At 55.9% G+C, this 15,860-nt stretch overlaps 1 protein-coding gene across 1 annotated transcript in view; it reads left to right on the top strand.

Annotated features, from left to right (window-relative positions):
- PPARGC1B (peroxisome proliferator-activated receptor gamma, coactivator 1 beta) overlaps window positions 1–15,854 on the top strand; it is a 26,734-nt gene extending 10,880 nt beyond the window's left edge. Inside the window, exons 5-13 of the mRNA XM_005870596.2 lie at window positions 491–607; window positions 2,295–3,426; window positions 4,437–4,473; window positions 5,070–5,134; window positions 6,195–6,969; window positions 9,844–9,919; window positions 11,761–11,882; window positions 14,383–14,537; window positions 15,437–15,854. Coding sequence (XP_005870658.1) covers window positions 491–607; window positions 2,295–3,426; window positions 4,437–4,473; window positions 5,070–5,134; window positions 6,195–6,969; window positions 9,844–9,919; window positions 11,761–11,882; window positions 14,383–14,537; window positions 15,437–15,537 — 2,580 coding nt within the window. The 3' untranslated portion in view covers window positions 15,538–15,854. The remainder of the gene's footprint in view (window positions 1–490; window positions 608–2,294; window positions 3,427–4,436; window positions 4,474–5,069; window positions 5,135–6,194; window positions 6,970–9,843; window positions 9,920–11,760; window positions 11,883–14,382; window positions 14,538–15,436) is intronic.
- The last annotated feature ends 6 nt before the right edge of the window (window positions 15,855–15,860 follow it).

Genomic DNA, 15,860 nt, shown 5'->3' on the forward strand with positions numbered 1-15,860 from the left:
CTTAGGCGACCCTGTGAAAGGGTCATTCGACCCCCAACGGGGTCGCGACCCACAGGTTGAGAACCGCTGCAATAAAAGGTAAATCCTTTTCAAAATTAATTACCTAAGAAGAATATCTGTGACTTTGAGAAACCCAACCAGATCTTGGATCATGGCTGCCCATTCTGTTAAAGCATGATGTGCAGGGTGGGACAGAAGCAGGTTTCCAGTTGTGAATCTGCGAAACACAGAGTTTATTCTTGTATTATTATTGTGTATTCATTAGTGTGCTACTTTCCATACAAACAACTTTAACCCTACCTTTGCCCCACTCTGTGTATTGGGAACATAGTCTAGATCAAAGTGCCCGTCCTATGTTCTTCCCAGTCCTGTGATGACCCGGGTCAGGCGTGGTCAGTCCGAGGGGCTGGCTGGGGCTTGGGCCTCTCCGTCCTCCATGGCCTCTGGCTGTGGCTCAGCCCAGCTCCTCTTCTCTCTGCTTCTCCCGCAGCTGCAGAAGCTCCTGCTTGCCACGTCCTACCCAGCATCTGGCTCCGACTCCCAGAAGGAAGGGGCCGCCTGGCGCCGGGCCGGCCTGAGGTCCAAAAGTCAGCGGCCTTGTGTCAAGGTATTTCTGCACATGCCCCAAACCCATCTGGCCCCCAGGTGGCTGGGGGTGGGGGTGCAGCCTTCAGCTCCTGTCAGGGGGTTCAAGTTTAGTCGACTTCCAGCTTCCCCCCTTGCTCCTCGCGCAGTCCTTGTACCTGGTGTGCTGGGCACCTCATGAGACCCAGGCCCAGGCCGGGGTTCCAGGAAGAGCCCCGCACATTCTCACACACACCCATGTTCAGGCAGCGTCAGACACGGGGCTAGAGCAGGGACAAGGGGCACGTGGCCTGTCCTCAGGGGGCTTTTTCCATGTGGTGACAGCGTGAAACAAGACCCCGTGGTTTGGGGACCACAGTAAGGAGCTGGGTTTCTTTCGGGGGAGCCCCTGGGGAGTTGGCAGCTGTATTATGAACACCCAGGAGCTAAGCCAGACCTTTTCCCCCCTTGGGCTCCGTCTTCCGAGACTTCCAAGGAGAGGTTTCGGGGGCGATTTCCCAGCGCCCCGTCACTCACGGCCTGCACGCAGCCCCCCCCCTCCTGCCTGGGACATGCCTGCAGGGACTGGCCTGCAGTCCCACCTCGCGGCAGAGTGGGGTGGCCTCTCTCGGGCTCGGGCTCTGTGTAGCAACCTGTCCCCATGCCCTCTCCCTGGCTGAGTCCCAAAACAAAGGTCTCCCCCTTATGTCCTGTTCTGTTGAGCGGGCAGCAGCTCGGCTCCTTGGTGAGCCGGCTCTTTGCCTGTGGGAGGCTAGGAAGTGGCCCAGAGACGTGAGACACACCTGACAGCCATTCTGGCCCCAGCAACGACACAGGTGCCCTGGAGGAACGCCCTGGACAGACAAGTGGGGACAGGGAGGCTGGTCAGAGTCTCTGGGGCCATATTTCAGAGGGCCCCCGAGTACCTGGCCACGGGCACTTTATCCGATGGGCACTGGGAAGCTATTGAATTTTTCTTCTTTTTTTTAATATATATTTTTATTGATTTCAGACAGGGGGAGAGAGAGAGAGAGAGAGAGAGAGAGAGAGGGAGAGAGAAAGAAAGAAAGAAACATCAATGATGAGACAGAATCATTGATTGTCTGCTTCCTGCACTGGGGATTGAGCCCGCAACCTGGGCATGTGCCCTGTCTGGGAATTGAACCGTGGCCTCTTGGTTCGTAGGTCGATACTCAATCACTGAGCCATGCCGGCCCGGGCTCTTTTGTATTTTTTTAACAGCTTTATGGAGGTGCCACTCACATATAAAAGGCACCTGTTTTGGAAATAAAATTCAGTGATTTTTAGTAAATTTACAGGGTTGCATAGTCATCACCCCAACCCAGTTTGAGAACATTTCCTCCATCCCAGAAAGACCCCCGGTGCCCCATCTATAGTTAAACCCTGTTCCCACGCCTGCCCCGGGCAGCCAACAATGTGCTTCCTGGTGCTGTTCCTGAGGCAGCGGGCAGGGCTGTGGGGCGGCAGGGCAGGCTCTGCTGTGAATCTGGAAGGGGCGAAATCCAGGCTAGGAGGCCGGCCGTCCCTTCATCCCTCCGTCCCTCATCGCCTGAGCACAGCCAGGGCCAGGCTCTGTGCGGGGAATACAATGAGTGAAACCTGGCGGTGTTGGATGATCCTCCTGAGCCCGGCCAGTGGCTGCAGGGGTGGGGCGGAGGGGAGGAGCAGGGTGGGCCTCCCTCCTCACTCTGGTCTCTTTTCCTTCCTAGGTGGACAGCACCCAAGAGAAGAAGGCCCCCACGACGCAGCCTCAGAGCCGGAGTTGTTCGGAACTGCATAAGCACCTCACCTCGGTGCCATCCTGCCTCCAGGCGAAAGCCCACTCCCCAGAGAGGGGCCTGCAGCCACCAGCCCCCCTGCCTCCCCGGCTCCCCGCCAAGGAGGATGAGGAGCCGGGCAAGGACTGCCTGAGCCCCCAGCCAGCTCCAGCCTCTCCCTGGGACTCCCCGGCGCAGGGCAGGGCAGGCCCTGGGGCCCAGGTGTCCCCGGAGGACATGCAGGCCGTGCTGCAGCTCATTCGCTACATGCACACCTACTGCCTCCCCCAGAGGAAGCTGTCCACACAGGCCTCAGAGCCCGCCCCTCCGCCCTGCACCAACCCCTCCAAGCAGGTCAGACCCTGGGCCCGGTCCCCGCACCCTTCCAAAGCCACATGGGCTGAGTTTTCCATCCTGAGGGAACTTCTGGCTCAAGATGTCCTCTGTGATGTCAGCAAACCCTACCGCCTGGCCACACCTGTCTACGCCTCCCTCAGGCCCCAGCACAGGCCCAAAGACGGTCAGGCCTCCCCCGGCCGCCCGTGTCCCGTGGAGGAGGTGAGGGTCGCGGCTTCACCCAAGAGCACCGGGCCCAGTCGCAGCCTGCGCCCACTGCGGCTGGAGGTGAAAGGTCATGTCAGCCGGTTGGCTAGGCTGCAGCAGGAGGAGGAAGAGGAAGAGGAGGAGGAGGAGGAAGAAAAAGAAGAGGAGGAGGAGGAAGAATGGGGCTGGAAAAGGCCGGGCAGAGGCCTGCCGTGGACCAAGCTGGGGAGGAAGCTGGAGAGCTCGGTGTGCCCCGTGCGGCGTTCCAGGAGACTGAACCCGGAGCTGGGCCCCTGGCTGACGTTCACCGATGAGTCGCTGGGCCCCTCAGAGCCCCAAGGAGAAGGAGCTCTGCCCTCGCTGAGCCTGGCTCCCGAGGCCTATGACACGGAGGGGGAGCAGGGCAGCCCCACAGACGAGGATAGTGGCCAAGCCCAGCAGCAACCCCGGGGACCCCAGATCCCGGCTCTGGAGAGCCCCTGTGAGAGTGGGTGTGGGGACACGGATGAGGACCCCAGCTGCCCGCGGCTCCCTTCCAGAGGTAGTCGGAGTCCGTCTGCAGGAGAGGGGCAAGGGTGGGAGGTGGTGAACCCCCCTGTGCTGGGAGCCGGGAGCCCTGCATTGGTCAAGTCCCTTCTCCTCTCTGGATCTCAACTTTCCTTTCTGTACAATGGGCTAGCTGGGCAGATCTTCAGGAATTACCCGTACACCATGCATGGGCCAGACACCACTTAATGAACAAGGAGGGAGATGCCTGCCTTGATGGGGCTTGTGTTTCAGTGGGGGAGACAGGTGACCAAAAAGTAAGCACAAAAGGAAGATAATTACATATTGTGATAAGTGCTCTAAAGAAGACTTCGTGGGTGATGATGTGACAGAAGGTGTGTCTATAAATTCAGCTCCACAATGAAGGTGAATTTTAAATGGTAACAGTAGTGATGATACTATTAAGAGTTATCTGTTCTTCTGTGTACTTGTGTGCTTACTATGCCAGGCACTGGTCGAACACAGATGATCCCTATTGACCCCTCACACGATTATAATTACTCGATTTAATCCCCATTTTAAGACACAGAAATGGAGGCACCGGTGCCAGGCACTGGTTGAACACAGATGATCCCCATTGACCCCCTCACACGATTATAATTACTCGTTTTAATCCCCATTTTAAGACACAGAAATGGAGGCACCGAGATATCTAGTGATCCCTTCAGCTGGTTAGTCCTGCATCCACGGGTGCCAGAGCTCATAGCCGCTGGCCTTGGGCTCCCAGCTCTTCCCCCTGTGCTACCCTGTGTGGCCAGGAGGGGTCGCCCTTTGCACTCATCTGCTCTTTCTGTGAAATGGAGTAGATCTGCCAGGAGCTGATGTTGCTGAGACCCGGGGATGAAGGTGGCTTTGGGTTGTTCCCTAAAAATGGCAGAGGCTTTTGGGTCGCATGCTGAGGGGAGCTGTGCTTGGTACCAATTGGGGTCTCCTCCTGAGGGAAGCATTTGCTAATGGTGCCATGTTGAGGGATGTTAATTTTTTTCTTTTTTGTCTTCTTTTCAGACTCTTCCAGGTGCCTCATGCTGAGCTTGTCACAAAGGTAGGTTTTAGAAATTATCAGGTTATTATTCCATGAGACTTTGTCCTTTTGGGGGTGTAGGTCGGGGGGGGGGGGGGGCTGGGTGGTCCATCAGTCCTGAGCCTGGCCCTGCCCCCATGCCCATGCCCTCATTGCCCCCGGGGCCCTCGGAGCTGGGCTCCCTTAGAAGGGAGTTTGTTATTAGGCACTAGGCTCTGCAGGGAAGGGTGGGGAATCAAGGCCTCCACCGTTTTGTAGGCTGTCCTCTCCAGGACCAGGGAAGGAGTTCTTTTCTCGATGGGAGAAAGCTGGAAATGCTGTGTGGCTTTGGGCAAGTCAGTCTCCCTCTCTGGGCTTCAGATGCTCAATCTATACAATAAGGCGGCTGATGATCCTTGCCCTCTCTCCACTCTCCAGCACATCTCTCTTGCAGCTTTGAATTTCCTCTAAAAGCCAGGAAGGGGAGGGGGGACCCCCAGCAAATTCTCCCCAGGCCTCACTTCCAGGGGCAGCAGAGCCAGGGTCTATCACGGTGTCCCCTTGCCCTCTCCCATGCTCGGGGAGGTGGGGCCTGCTGCTGACCGGCCTCTTTCCTTTCTGTCCTCCCCGCCCACCAGTGACCCTCCTTTTGGCAAGAAGAGTTTTGAGCAGACCTTGACAGTGGAACTCTGTGGCACGGCAGGTGAGCGGGGCTGCCCTTGGGGGAGCTGGCACAATGCCTAGCAATGAGTCCCCCACACTGAGCAGCCCCTCGGGCAGTGAGGGGTGCCCCCTTGAGCTCTCCCTGCCACTGTGGCACAGGCTGTGCCAGGTCTTGAGATGCATCATGAGGGTGTTATAAGGAGGAAGCTCAGGGGCCAACTGGCCTGTGAGCTGATGTCGGGCTCAGCAAAGGCAGAGCCACTGTTTCCCCCAAAGGAGTCCGCAGTCCTATATGGGAGACAGACTCACACCATGATGAGTACTGTTTCGTTCCCACTAATTCCAAAGTATGTGTCACAGCCCTGGGAGCACAGAGGGGCGGTGCGAGGGGCAGAAGTGGGGCCTGGGCAGATTTGCAGGGGGCACTGGAGCTGGCCTTACAGAGTGAGTGGGAGTTGGGGAGACAAAGAAGGGGGAGGGTATCTCTGGCAGCAGAATCAGCAGGAGCAAAGGCAAGAGGAGGGAAAGTACAGAGGCCCCTGAGGGGACCGCTCACCGAGCCTTGTGACCTGGCAGAACTGGGGGTTCAGCAAAGAGCAACCACAAGAGGCTGAGAGGAATGCCAGGCTGGGGGGTGTGGTGTTGATCCTATAGACTTCGGGAGCCCAAGAGAGGAAGCGATCTGGGTGTTTTACCGAGTTTCCTCTTGTGCGTGGGGGAGGATGGAGGCCAAGGTCAGATACAGGAGCCCTAAGGACACCGTGGTGATCAAATCCAGGAGGGAGGCAGCTGGGAGGTCCTGTTGAACGACTGGATGGGGAGCAGGAAGTTATCCTGGATGGTCGGGGGCCTCGGCTGCCATTGCCAGGCTACAGAAGGGATGGCAAATGGGTCTCATCACATGTCAGCTCCGAAAAATGGATGGTGGACTCTGAGGAGTCCCAGGCTCAGCCAGGAGTGCAGTAACCGATCAGTGATGCCTGCCATCCCATAGCGTTTGGGAAGTGGGGTCCCACTTTGCCATCCCAAACTAGGGCTTCAGTGTCTCTTGGAGAAGTGATCTGTCTCCACCTCACATGCGTCTCCTCTTGCATGGGTAGGACTCACCCCACCCACCACCCCTCCGTACAAGCCCACAGAGGAGGACCCCTTCAAGCCGGACATCAAGCACAGCCCAGGCCAAGACATAGCTCCCAGGCTCCCCACCCCGGAGGGCCTCCAGCTCAGGGCGGCCACAGGGGCGGCCCACAAGCTGCCGAAGCAGCACCCGGAGCGGAGTGAGCTCCTGTCCCACCTGCGGCATGCCACCGCCCAGCCCGCCTCCCAGGCCGGCCAGAAGCGCCCCTTCTCCTGTTCCTTTGGAGACCATGACTACTGCCAGGTGCTCAAGCCCGAGGGCGCCCTGCAGAGGAAGGTGCTGAGGTCCTGGGAGCCATCTGGGGTCCACCTTGAGGACCGGCCCCAGCAGGGTGCCCTGCAGGCTGAAGCGCAGGCCTCGGGCTGGGAGGAACACGCAGGTGCACCCCCCAAGGACAGTCTGCTGCTGAGAGACCACGAGATCCGCGCCAGCCTCACCAAGCACTTTGGGCTCCTGGAGACCGCCCTGGAGGACGAAGACCTGGCCTTGTGCAAGAGCCCCGAATACGACACTGTTTTTGAGGACAGCAGCAGCAGCAGTGGCGAGAGCAGCTTCCTCCTGGAGGAGGAGGAGGAGGACAATGACGACGACTCCGGGGTCAGCCCCCCTCGCTCTGACTACTGCCCCTACCAGAGCCCACCAAGCAAGGCCAGTCGGCAGCTCTGTTCCCGCAGCCGCTCCAGCTCTGGCTCCTCCTCCTGCCGCTCCCGGTCACCAGCCATGCGCAGGACCTTCAGGTATGGCTGGGTGGCCTCAGGGGGGACGATGGGCAGCTGAAGACCCCAGTCCCCAGGGTACCAGGGGAGGGAGGAGCCTTGAAACCGGGTCGGCGTTTCCCTGTGTGGTCCATGGCCTGGTTAGAGATCTGAGGGTGGTCTCCTCGGGGGAGCTGTGGGCTAGTCCTGGAGGCAGGCAGAGCCTGCTGAGTGACCGTCAGGAGAGGCCCAAATCTCTTGGCCTCAGGAGGGGGAGAACCTCTACTTTCCACCATTTGGAGCCTTATGTCTAAATGAGCTTACTTCTTATTCACCTGTTTTCTGCTTACATAGTTGTAAAATGGGTGGGTTTTTACGGAAACACTAGAGGCCCTGTGCCCTCTCGCAGTCTGGGACCCCTCACTCCTACCCGCCAGTCACGGAGGTGGGAGAGGCTCCCACCACCACCACTGTGCTCGCCAATCGTGAGCCGGGCTTCTGGCTGAGTAGCACTCCCTCTGTGTTCCACTGTTCGGTCCATTTGCATATTAGCCTTTTATTATATAGGATATACATACCCACACAGTTTAACACCTATGTGACACTTACATGTAAAAGGAAAATTAGCGTAATTCTATTCTGTGTTCTGAAACATACCTGGGTTTCAAGCAGTGATAAGGTTTTTTCCCTTTTTTCGGTGCTGCTGAGTTGCACTGTGACTTTCCAGTCAACCCCCCTTTTACCTTTGCTCAGGAATGATGCGAAGGTGCGTCATGAGCCTGTTTGCTCATCCAGTCTTTGCTCACTGAACCGGCCTGCAGAGGGAGCCGGTCCAAAAGTCAGTGGATTGCCAGGCAGAAAGAATGGAGGTTTGGCATATTTTGATGGAGGCAGGTTGCTTCTCTCCCTGATCCCAGCAGGATCTTCCTGGGGGAGGGGAGCCTGAGGTGGGCTGGCGCAGGTCCCAAGCCCTCTGTCTGAGATGCACCTGAGTGACCACTAGATGGTGCTATTGGGTCTAGAGCAGCGCCGCTGAGTCACCTGGAGGGCTGTTAACCGCAGATGGCTGGGCCCCACCCCCTCAGTTTTTGATTCTGTAGGTCTGGGGGTAGATAATTTGCATTTCTAACAATAAGTTCCCAGGTGATGATGCCCAGAGTCCCCAGAGTATGACTCTGAGAACCAGAATTCAGTAATAGAAAGATACCTTTTCTTAGAAAATTTCAGCTTCCTATTTACATATCTACACCAGCAGCTCTTCACTGTTTGAAAATCTGATCAGTGCAAAGGCTCCTCCCCCATTAAAAAATGTGCATATACATCTAACTGGGCATTTGATTTTTATGGGACTCCCCAGGCACTAATGTTTAGAAGCCCTGGACTATGTTACTCAGATTGAGCTCCCCGGCGATTTCTCTAAAAGCCCTTCCCTATAATAAGCCAGGATGATCAGTCAGGACCGGCTTCCCTTAGACCTCTCTCCACTCTCTTGCTCTCTTTCCGGCTCCGTTCTCCTTTCCCCCGGGGTTGCTGTGAGCTAAATGACTCAGTGTTTACATTAGGCAGTTTCTCTGCCACATTCGTTCCTTGTTCCAAAGCTGCTGAGGTTCTATTCCTGTCAAACCCATCCCCCAGCACTGGAGCTGGAGCTGCCCGGGCTCCTCCCCGCTGACAGGTTCTGGGGTGTTCAGGCAGGGCCTGCACTCAGGGCCTGCTGGCAACGAGTTGGGAGCCTTTCTAGAAACCCCCACGACTTCTTTTCCTCTGCTCGCTTTTGGGCCAAGCTCAGCCTGGCGTGTCTGCTCACTGGAGAAAGTTGACTGACTTCCTGCTGGGCTGCCTGGCAGAGCTCAGCACCTGGTAAGCCTGGTAAACTAGTCGTCAGCCTTCTCCAGACCCACAGTTCTTTCCCTGTGCTTCCGCTATCAAACATTGCTCGACAGGAAGCGTTGTGAGCTGGTTTAACAACACTAACCCCTAACCCCGCAGTACCTTCCGGTCGCTCTCGGCTCTTCAGGGGACACTGCCAATTCCATTGCAAACGGATGGTGATACTGTTATTGTAGCGCACTTTAAAGCTCGCACGCAGATCACGTCCCCTTCTCTCACCCGACCTGAGCTTCACAGAGGCCTTTGGAGAGTGCATCTGCTTCCTATCCCCGTTTTATAGACGAAGCTGAGGCTCAAAGGGGTTCAGCAGAAATACAGAGCAAGCAGTTATTATGCACGTAGATCCTGGGCTCGGCATTTACGTGCGTTTTCTGATTTGACCCTCACAAAGGCTGAGGAGGTGGTTGCCATCGATCTCCCTATTTTGCGGATGAACTGAAGCTGAGAGGGCTTACGGACCGGGCCCGATGTCACCCAGCAGCGAGGCAGTAGAGCCGGGCTTCAAGCACAGGCTGGCTGACTCCAGAGCCCTGCTCTTATCCTCTGCGCTGTATCATATTCCCAAGGGTACAGACAGCATGTGGCAGAGCCGGACATGGGGCTGTGATGGCAACCCCAGCACCAACCACCAGAGAGCAGTGCGTCTGATTCAGCAGACCTCCTTCTTCCTCTGGCTTCTGCACATTCTGGTTTCAGCAAATCCTATCCTGCACCTGAGCCTCAGGGTTTTCATCTAGAAAATGGGGAAACATAAGGCTGCATTGGTTTCTTCCTCCGATCAAATACGAGAATGAAGTGAAAGGGCCTTTTTATCCATAAGGGCCTGGGAAGGTGCAGATGGGTTATGATCAGCAAGGTGGTGGGTCCCAGCGATCTAGTCCCAGAAGGTGGCAGGAGGCGGGTGTCGGTGCTCAGCCCCACATGAGGACTGGCTCTCATTGCTCAGGGGGTCCTTGTAGTTCTGCCGCCCACCCCACATGGTCCCTCCTGAGAGTGAGTGCCTCTGCTTTGCTTGTTCACTGACAGATGTGAGAGCAGAGGGCCGTGTTCAGACGGAACGCCAAGCGTCCGGCATGCCAGGAAGCGGCGGGAAAAGGCTATTGTAAGTGACCTGGGGCCCGGGAGCCCAGAGCAAACGGGAACCAGCAGGGGCGTCAGGAAGGACCTGGACTTTGCAGGCCTGAAGCTGTTTCAGGGCAGGCGTGGTTGGGGGAACAGAGCCAGGCCGGCCCGGCCACACACTAATCCCGCCTCCACCTTCTGTGTGACGTTGGGCAGGTACCCCTGCTTCCCCGAGCCTCCGTTTACTCATCTGCACACAAGAGAGTTGGGCCTTGTGCTTCCTAAGGGTCCCCCAGCTTGATCAGGTCTAAGGGACCAAGAGAACCCATCCCTTGCTCCCCACTCACTTCTCTGATCCTCCCCCAGAGAGAGTGCACAGACCCAGCTGCCCGGTGAGCCTACTGCAAAGCCCCCGCCCCACAACATTAACCGGGAAGCCAGGGGTGGGGTTTGAGGGTGAGCCAGCCCCTCAATGTCACTGGAAAGGAGGGAAGGGGTAGTAAGACAAGGACAGAAGGACAAACGGACTCTCACTCGATTGCTTTCCCATGACGGGTGCTTTGGGGAGGAGGCAGGGGGCACACACGGGGTCTCCCTGCCACGGGTACAGAGCTGTCTGCAAGCAGGTGCTTAACAGCACAGGCTGTGTGTGGAGCGTCCTCCTAGAATCCAGGTGTGTCCATGCAGGAGCTGTGACATGTGTGGCACCGTCCTAGGCCCTGGACGACCACAATGAACAAGACAGACGAGGGGCAGAAGAGAGAGTGACAACAGGCTCATGAACGAAATCAGCACTGTAATGACAGGCTGGGAAGAACGCTGTGAGGGTGATCACGTCGCAATGAGACTGTCTGACTGTTGGGAGGATGTATTTATATGGTGGTCTGGAGGCGGGGCCTCTTCAAGGAGCTGAGCCCTGAGGGATGAAAGCAAAGACTTAGAATAAGGGGCAGAGGCAGGAAAGAGTGTAATGAATTCAAGGAAGGGATGAAAGGTCCCAACCAAGCAAAGACTTAGAACAAGGGGCAGAGGCAGGAAAGAGTGTAATGAATTCAAGGAGCTGCCAGGAGGCCCGGAGAGGGGCTTTCTCACTGAGCTTAACTGAGACCCATCGTGTGCTGGTGTGGGGTGCACAGTTCCCACGACTGTTGACAGCAGAGCCTGGGAGGGTTCCAGAGTCGCTGGCCTTGACCTGCTCCTGGAGAAAGCCTGTCCCAACCAGAACCTGTCCGTGTTGCCCCTGGAAGCGCAGGCTCCCAGGTCCCCAGGGACATGGCTGGAGTCAAAGCAGGTCAGAGCGACTCTTCCACTGGCAGTGGCTTTAACTGGGCGCAGCCACAGGTCGAAGAGGAGAGGCTGGGCTTCCCCCACCCCTTCCCTCTGCTGGGCTGCTCTAGGGGCCCGTGGGCATGGTCCCGAGCTCACCCGAAGGTGGCCTCCATCAGCGTGTCTAACGCCCTGGCAGAACCAAGGATAATGTTGGCTCCAGAAGCCCTGTGTCTCCTGTCCCATCACGTTCCTCCCAGCCCCCCTGACTCCCTGGACGACCAGGCTCCCAAGGGCTGCCTCTCAGACTCAAAACAAACGTGGACGCTCCTGAGTACGAGGTTATATTAACAGTGATGAGCCTCTCTGTTTTCTCCGCCCAATCTCTGCTCATGTTCTTCAAGGAAGCAATTGCTTCCCGTGGGGGTCCCTTTCCCACCCCCGAAGCCCCCTTCTCCAGCAGGACCGGTCCTCTCTGACTCCAGCCCCCGCTGGTGCCACTCGCTCAGCCAGGCGCCATGGCCTGGGCACCAGGAATCCCTGGGAGCCTGCCACCAAGGTGCCCCGGGAAGCCAGGCAGTGACTGGGTCCCTCTGTGTCCCCCTTCCCGAGCAGGGCGAAGGCCGAGTGGTGTATGTTCGAAATCTCTCCAGCGACATGAGCTCCCACGAGCTGAAGAGGCGCTTCGAAGTGTTTGGTGAGATTGTGGAGTGCCAGGTGCTGACGAGAAGCAAGAGGTGGGTGGAATCTGGCAGAGGAGGGGGGTGCGGAGGGGTAGAGGTCCCCATCCAGGGCTGGCCACGCAGAAGATGCCCCACAAGGTTTGCGGAACAAATTTGAGTAAATCCACAGCCTGGACCTTGGGAAGGACCAGTATCGTGCAGCCCAGGAATAGCAGGGGACACGTGCTGATGGTTTGCTAAGTACCAGTCAGTTTCCATGCATTCTCTACACTTCCCAACCCTGTGCCTGTGACATACACTCATTCTTTCTATGGCTGACCTTTCATTGGGGAGCTCAGACCAGGTGACTGAGCAGCTGGTTCGTGGCAGAGCCAGATCTGCAGCCCACGTGTCTGCTTCAGGTTCTCCGCCCGAGACCTGAGACAGGGCAGCAGACAGCCCCTTGGGGGTGAAAGGCATGGATACATTGGGACCTCCCTGCTGTGCAAGCTCCACGCTGCTCACCCCTCCCCATTGCTCCGCAGCAGCCACTCACAGACTGTCCACTCTCCTGGGCAGCCTGGTTTTTCCTCACTCACCTGGGGAAGCAGTGTTTCATCTGTCAGGGGCCTGCAAAACTATGTTGTATATAAAGGTACAACTCAGATGTCAAAAACTTGGTTTTGAAATAATTCTAAAGAATCTCCTATTATACTTGCAAGCTACGTCATTAAAGTTGTTAAATCCTAATTTATTAATAATTTTTAAGGCTTCAATGAGAAAATAGTGTCTGCATAGAAATCATTGCATACCTCACATCCATTAGGATGGCCTCAGAAAATAACAAGTGTTGGCAAGGATGTGGAGGAAAGGGGACCCTTCTGCGCTCATGGTGGGAATATAAAATGGTGCAGCCACTATGGGAAACAGTATGAAATTGCCTAAAGAATTAGACATAGAATTACCATATGATCCAGCAAATCCCACTTCTGGGTATATACTCAAAAGAATTGAAAGCAAGATCTCAAAGAGATATTTGCACAACCATGTTCATAGCGCCGTGATTCACCATAGCCAACAGGTGGAAACCAGCCAGGTGTCCATCCACGGATGAATGGATAAAGAAAATAATAGTATATGCATATGATGGAATATCATTCCATCTGAAAAAGAAAGGAAATCCTGTTATGTGCTATAAGCATGAATGAAGCTTGAGGACATTCTGCTAAGTGAAATAAAGCCAGTTACAAAGACATACTGGATGATTCCACTTGTGTGAGGTCCTTAGACTAGTCAAAGTCATAGAAACCGGAAGTAGAATAGTGGATTGCCAGGGGCTGGGGAGAGGGGATGAGGGAGAGTTGTTCAATGGGTATAGAGTTTCAGTTTTGCAAGATGAAGAAATTCTGGGGATCTGTTGCACAACAATGTGAATATACTTAACACGGCTTAACTAGACACTTAAAAATAGTAAAGATGGCTCTGGCTGGCGTGGCTCAGTGGGTTGGGCATCATCCCAGGCAAAAGGTTGCCAGTTTGATTCCTGCTCAGGGCACACTCCCGGATTGCAGGCTCCATCCCTGGTAGGGACCATGCAGGAGGCAGCCAATCAATGTTTCCCTCCCACATCAATGTTTCTCTCTCTCTCCCTCTCTAAAATTTAAGAAAAATATTTTAAAACAATAGTAAAGATGGTACATTTTATGTTATGTGTTTTTACCACAATTTTTAAAAAGAGTCGTCATACAAATAGAAGTGTTTTAAGTTCTGTGCAGTCTTTAGGATACCATATGTAGATCACATGCCAAAGCAAAAAGCAAATTAATTTTTAAAGAGAGGGGTCAATTTGTTAATATTTCTGAAGCACACACGAGTCTCAGACGTACTACCAGTCTCAGACATATTTAGAGGCAGAAGGGGTTCGACTCTGGCCTGCCTCAGACAAGTGTCAGGACACGGGATTCAGTGGAGTGTTTATTAGGCACCTGCTGTTGGTAAGCCTGTCGGAGGGCGAGGGGAGCCTCCACATTGTCTCTGCCCGAGTCTGCACAGCCGCCGGATTTATCACTCGGGATTCTTTTTCTGGTCCATGGAACCATGGGGTAGGACTGACTTTAGACTCCCCGAGCCTTGGCGAATGTCACAGATGTCTCCCATGAAGAGTGAGATGTGTACCAGCGATATTAGGGAGGGTGAGGCCAAGTTAGCCTCCGAGGAAGTGGTGGGATGGGGTGTAGGCATGGCAAACCCCAGAAGACGGGAGTCATGGGGGAAAGGAGCCTGTGAAGAGCAGCAGCCTTCACGGCGGGAGGCCTGAGTGAGGACCCCCTGAGCCCACTGGCCTGTTCCCTCCCTGAGCTGAGCTGGCAGCACCCACTGAGCGGGGGTGGGTGAAGTGTGGCGGCCAGCACTGGCAGGCATTCCGTAAAGCACCTGCTCTGACTGTCGCAGAGGCCAGCTTAGCCATTGTCCTCGTTTCCGTGTGGGGGGTCCTGCGACATGGGTGCGGGGTCATTGGCTTTCTACCCCTCTTCCAAGCTGGCCCAGTGACACAGTCCCTGCCCTGTCCCCGCAGAGGCGAGAAATACGGCTTCATCACCTACCGGTGTTCCGAGCACGCCGCCCTCTCCCTGAGGAACGGCGCCGCCCTGCGGAAGCACAATGAGCCCTCGTTCCGGCTGAGCTGTGGGGGCTTCCGGGACTTCTGCTGGCCCAGGTACACTGACTACGGTAAGTCCACAGGCCCCAAGTTCCCTGAGACCAGAGCACGAAGGGCGAGACCTCCCTTCATGAGACCCAGACCTAGTGCCCCATCTGGACACAGCTCCCAACCCAGGCTCCCTGTGCCAATTCCTACAGCTCTGCAGCCACTTCCCCTTGTGGCTGTCGTCCTGCTTTCCTTCCGGTCTCTGGTCCATCTTGTCCTGTCCCAGGACGGGCACCAAAAAGAGATTCAGGTCTCCTGGGGCCTCTTGGAAGGTCCAATCTTGTGTCCACAGCCACGTGGCAGCACCACTGGCTGCCCTGTCCCCCTGGAGGGGCATTCGTGGTGGCCCCCACAGGCAGCAGCCTTGTCCATTAACAATACTGTGGCCATGCCCTCCCCATTTGGGGACAAGTCAGTGAAGAAAGACAAAGAAGTACAGTCCAGGAGAGAATTATTTGCAGGGGAGAGTCCGCCGCAGCCTCCTTAGCACGGGGCTGAGTGTCAGGGCTGGGAGGGTTCTGGGCTGGGTAGCGCTCCACCTGGCGCAGGCCCATTTCTGGGGCCCGGGTTCATGGCCCGACAGGGAGGGCACCCTAGTTTTGTAGACTGCCTTAGCTGACATGCACAACGGCTTGCTAATGGGCAGGAAGCTCTTGAGGGAAGTAGGATTATAGGATAAAAGAACCCTGGGGTGCTCTAGGTCAGCCCCCCACCCCCATTCTACCAATGGCACCCAAGGCCCTGAGACGTTGGCGACACAGCAGACGTGTGACAGCCGAGTGGCCGAGCTGGTGCCCGCTGTCCAGGGCTCTCCGAGGTCTTGGGCCACGTCCACTCCGTGGTGGCAGATTTTCTGACCGTATGTCCTTTCTGACTTGCTCACCGCCTTCCCCACTCACCGACTCCTCCACCCCCTGCCCAGATTCCAATTCCGAAGAGGCCCTTCGTGCGTCAGTGAAAAGCAAGTACGAAGCCATGGATTTTGACAGCTTACTGAAGGAGGCCCAGCAGAGCCTGCATTGATCACAGCCTTAACCTTCGAGGAATACCTCAATACCTCAGACAAGGCCCTTTCAATATGTTTACGCTTTCAAAGAAAATAAGTATATGAGAAGGAGAGAGAGCGAGCGTATGAGAGAATACGAGAGAGAGAAAGAGAGAGAGAGAGAGACTTGAAACTGCTGTCCTTTTAAAAAAAAAAATCAATGTTTACATTGAACAAAGCTGCTTCTGTCTGTGAGTTTCCATGGTGTTGACGTTCCACTGCCACATTAGTGTCCTCGCTTGCGACGGGTTGTCCCGGGTGCGTCTCCAAGTGCTGGGTCAGTCACCCACCTCCCCCCCCG

The sequence above is a fragment of the Myotis brandtii genome, unplaced genomic scaffold (assembly GCF_000412655.1).
Source record: "Myotis brandtii unplaced genomic scaffold, ASM41265v1 scaffold32, whole genome shotgun sequence".
Taxonomy (NCBI): domain Eukaryota; kingdom Metazoa; phylum Chordata; class Mammalia; order Chiroptera; family Vespertilionidae; genus Myotis; species Myotis brandtii.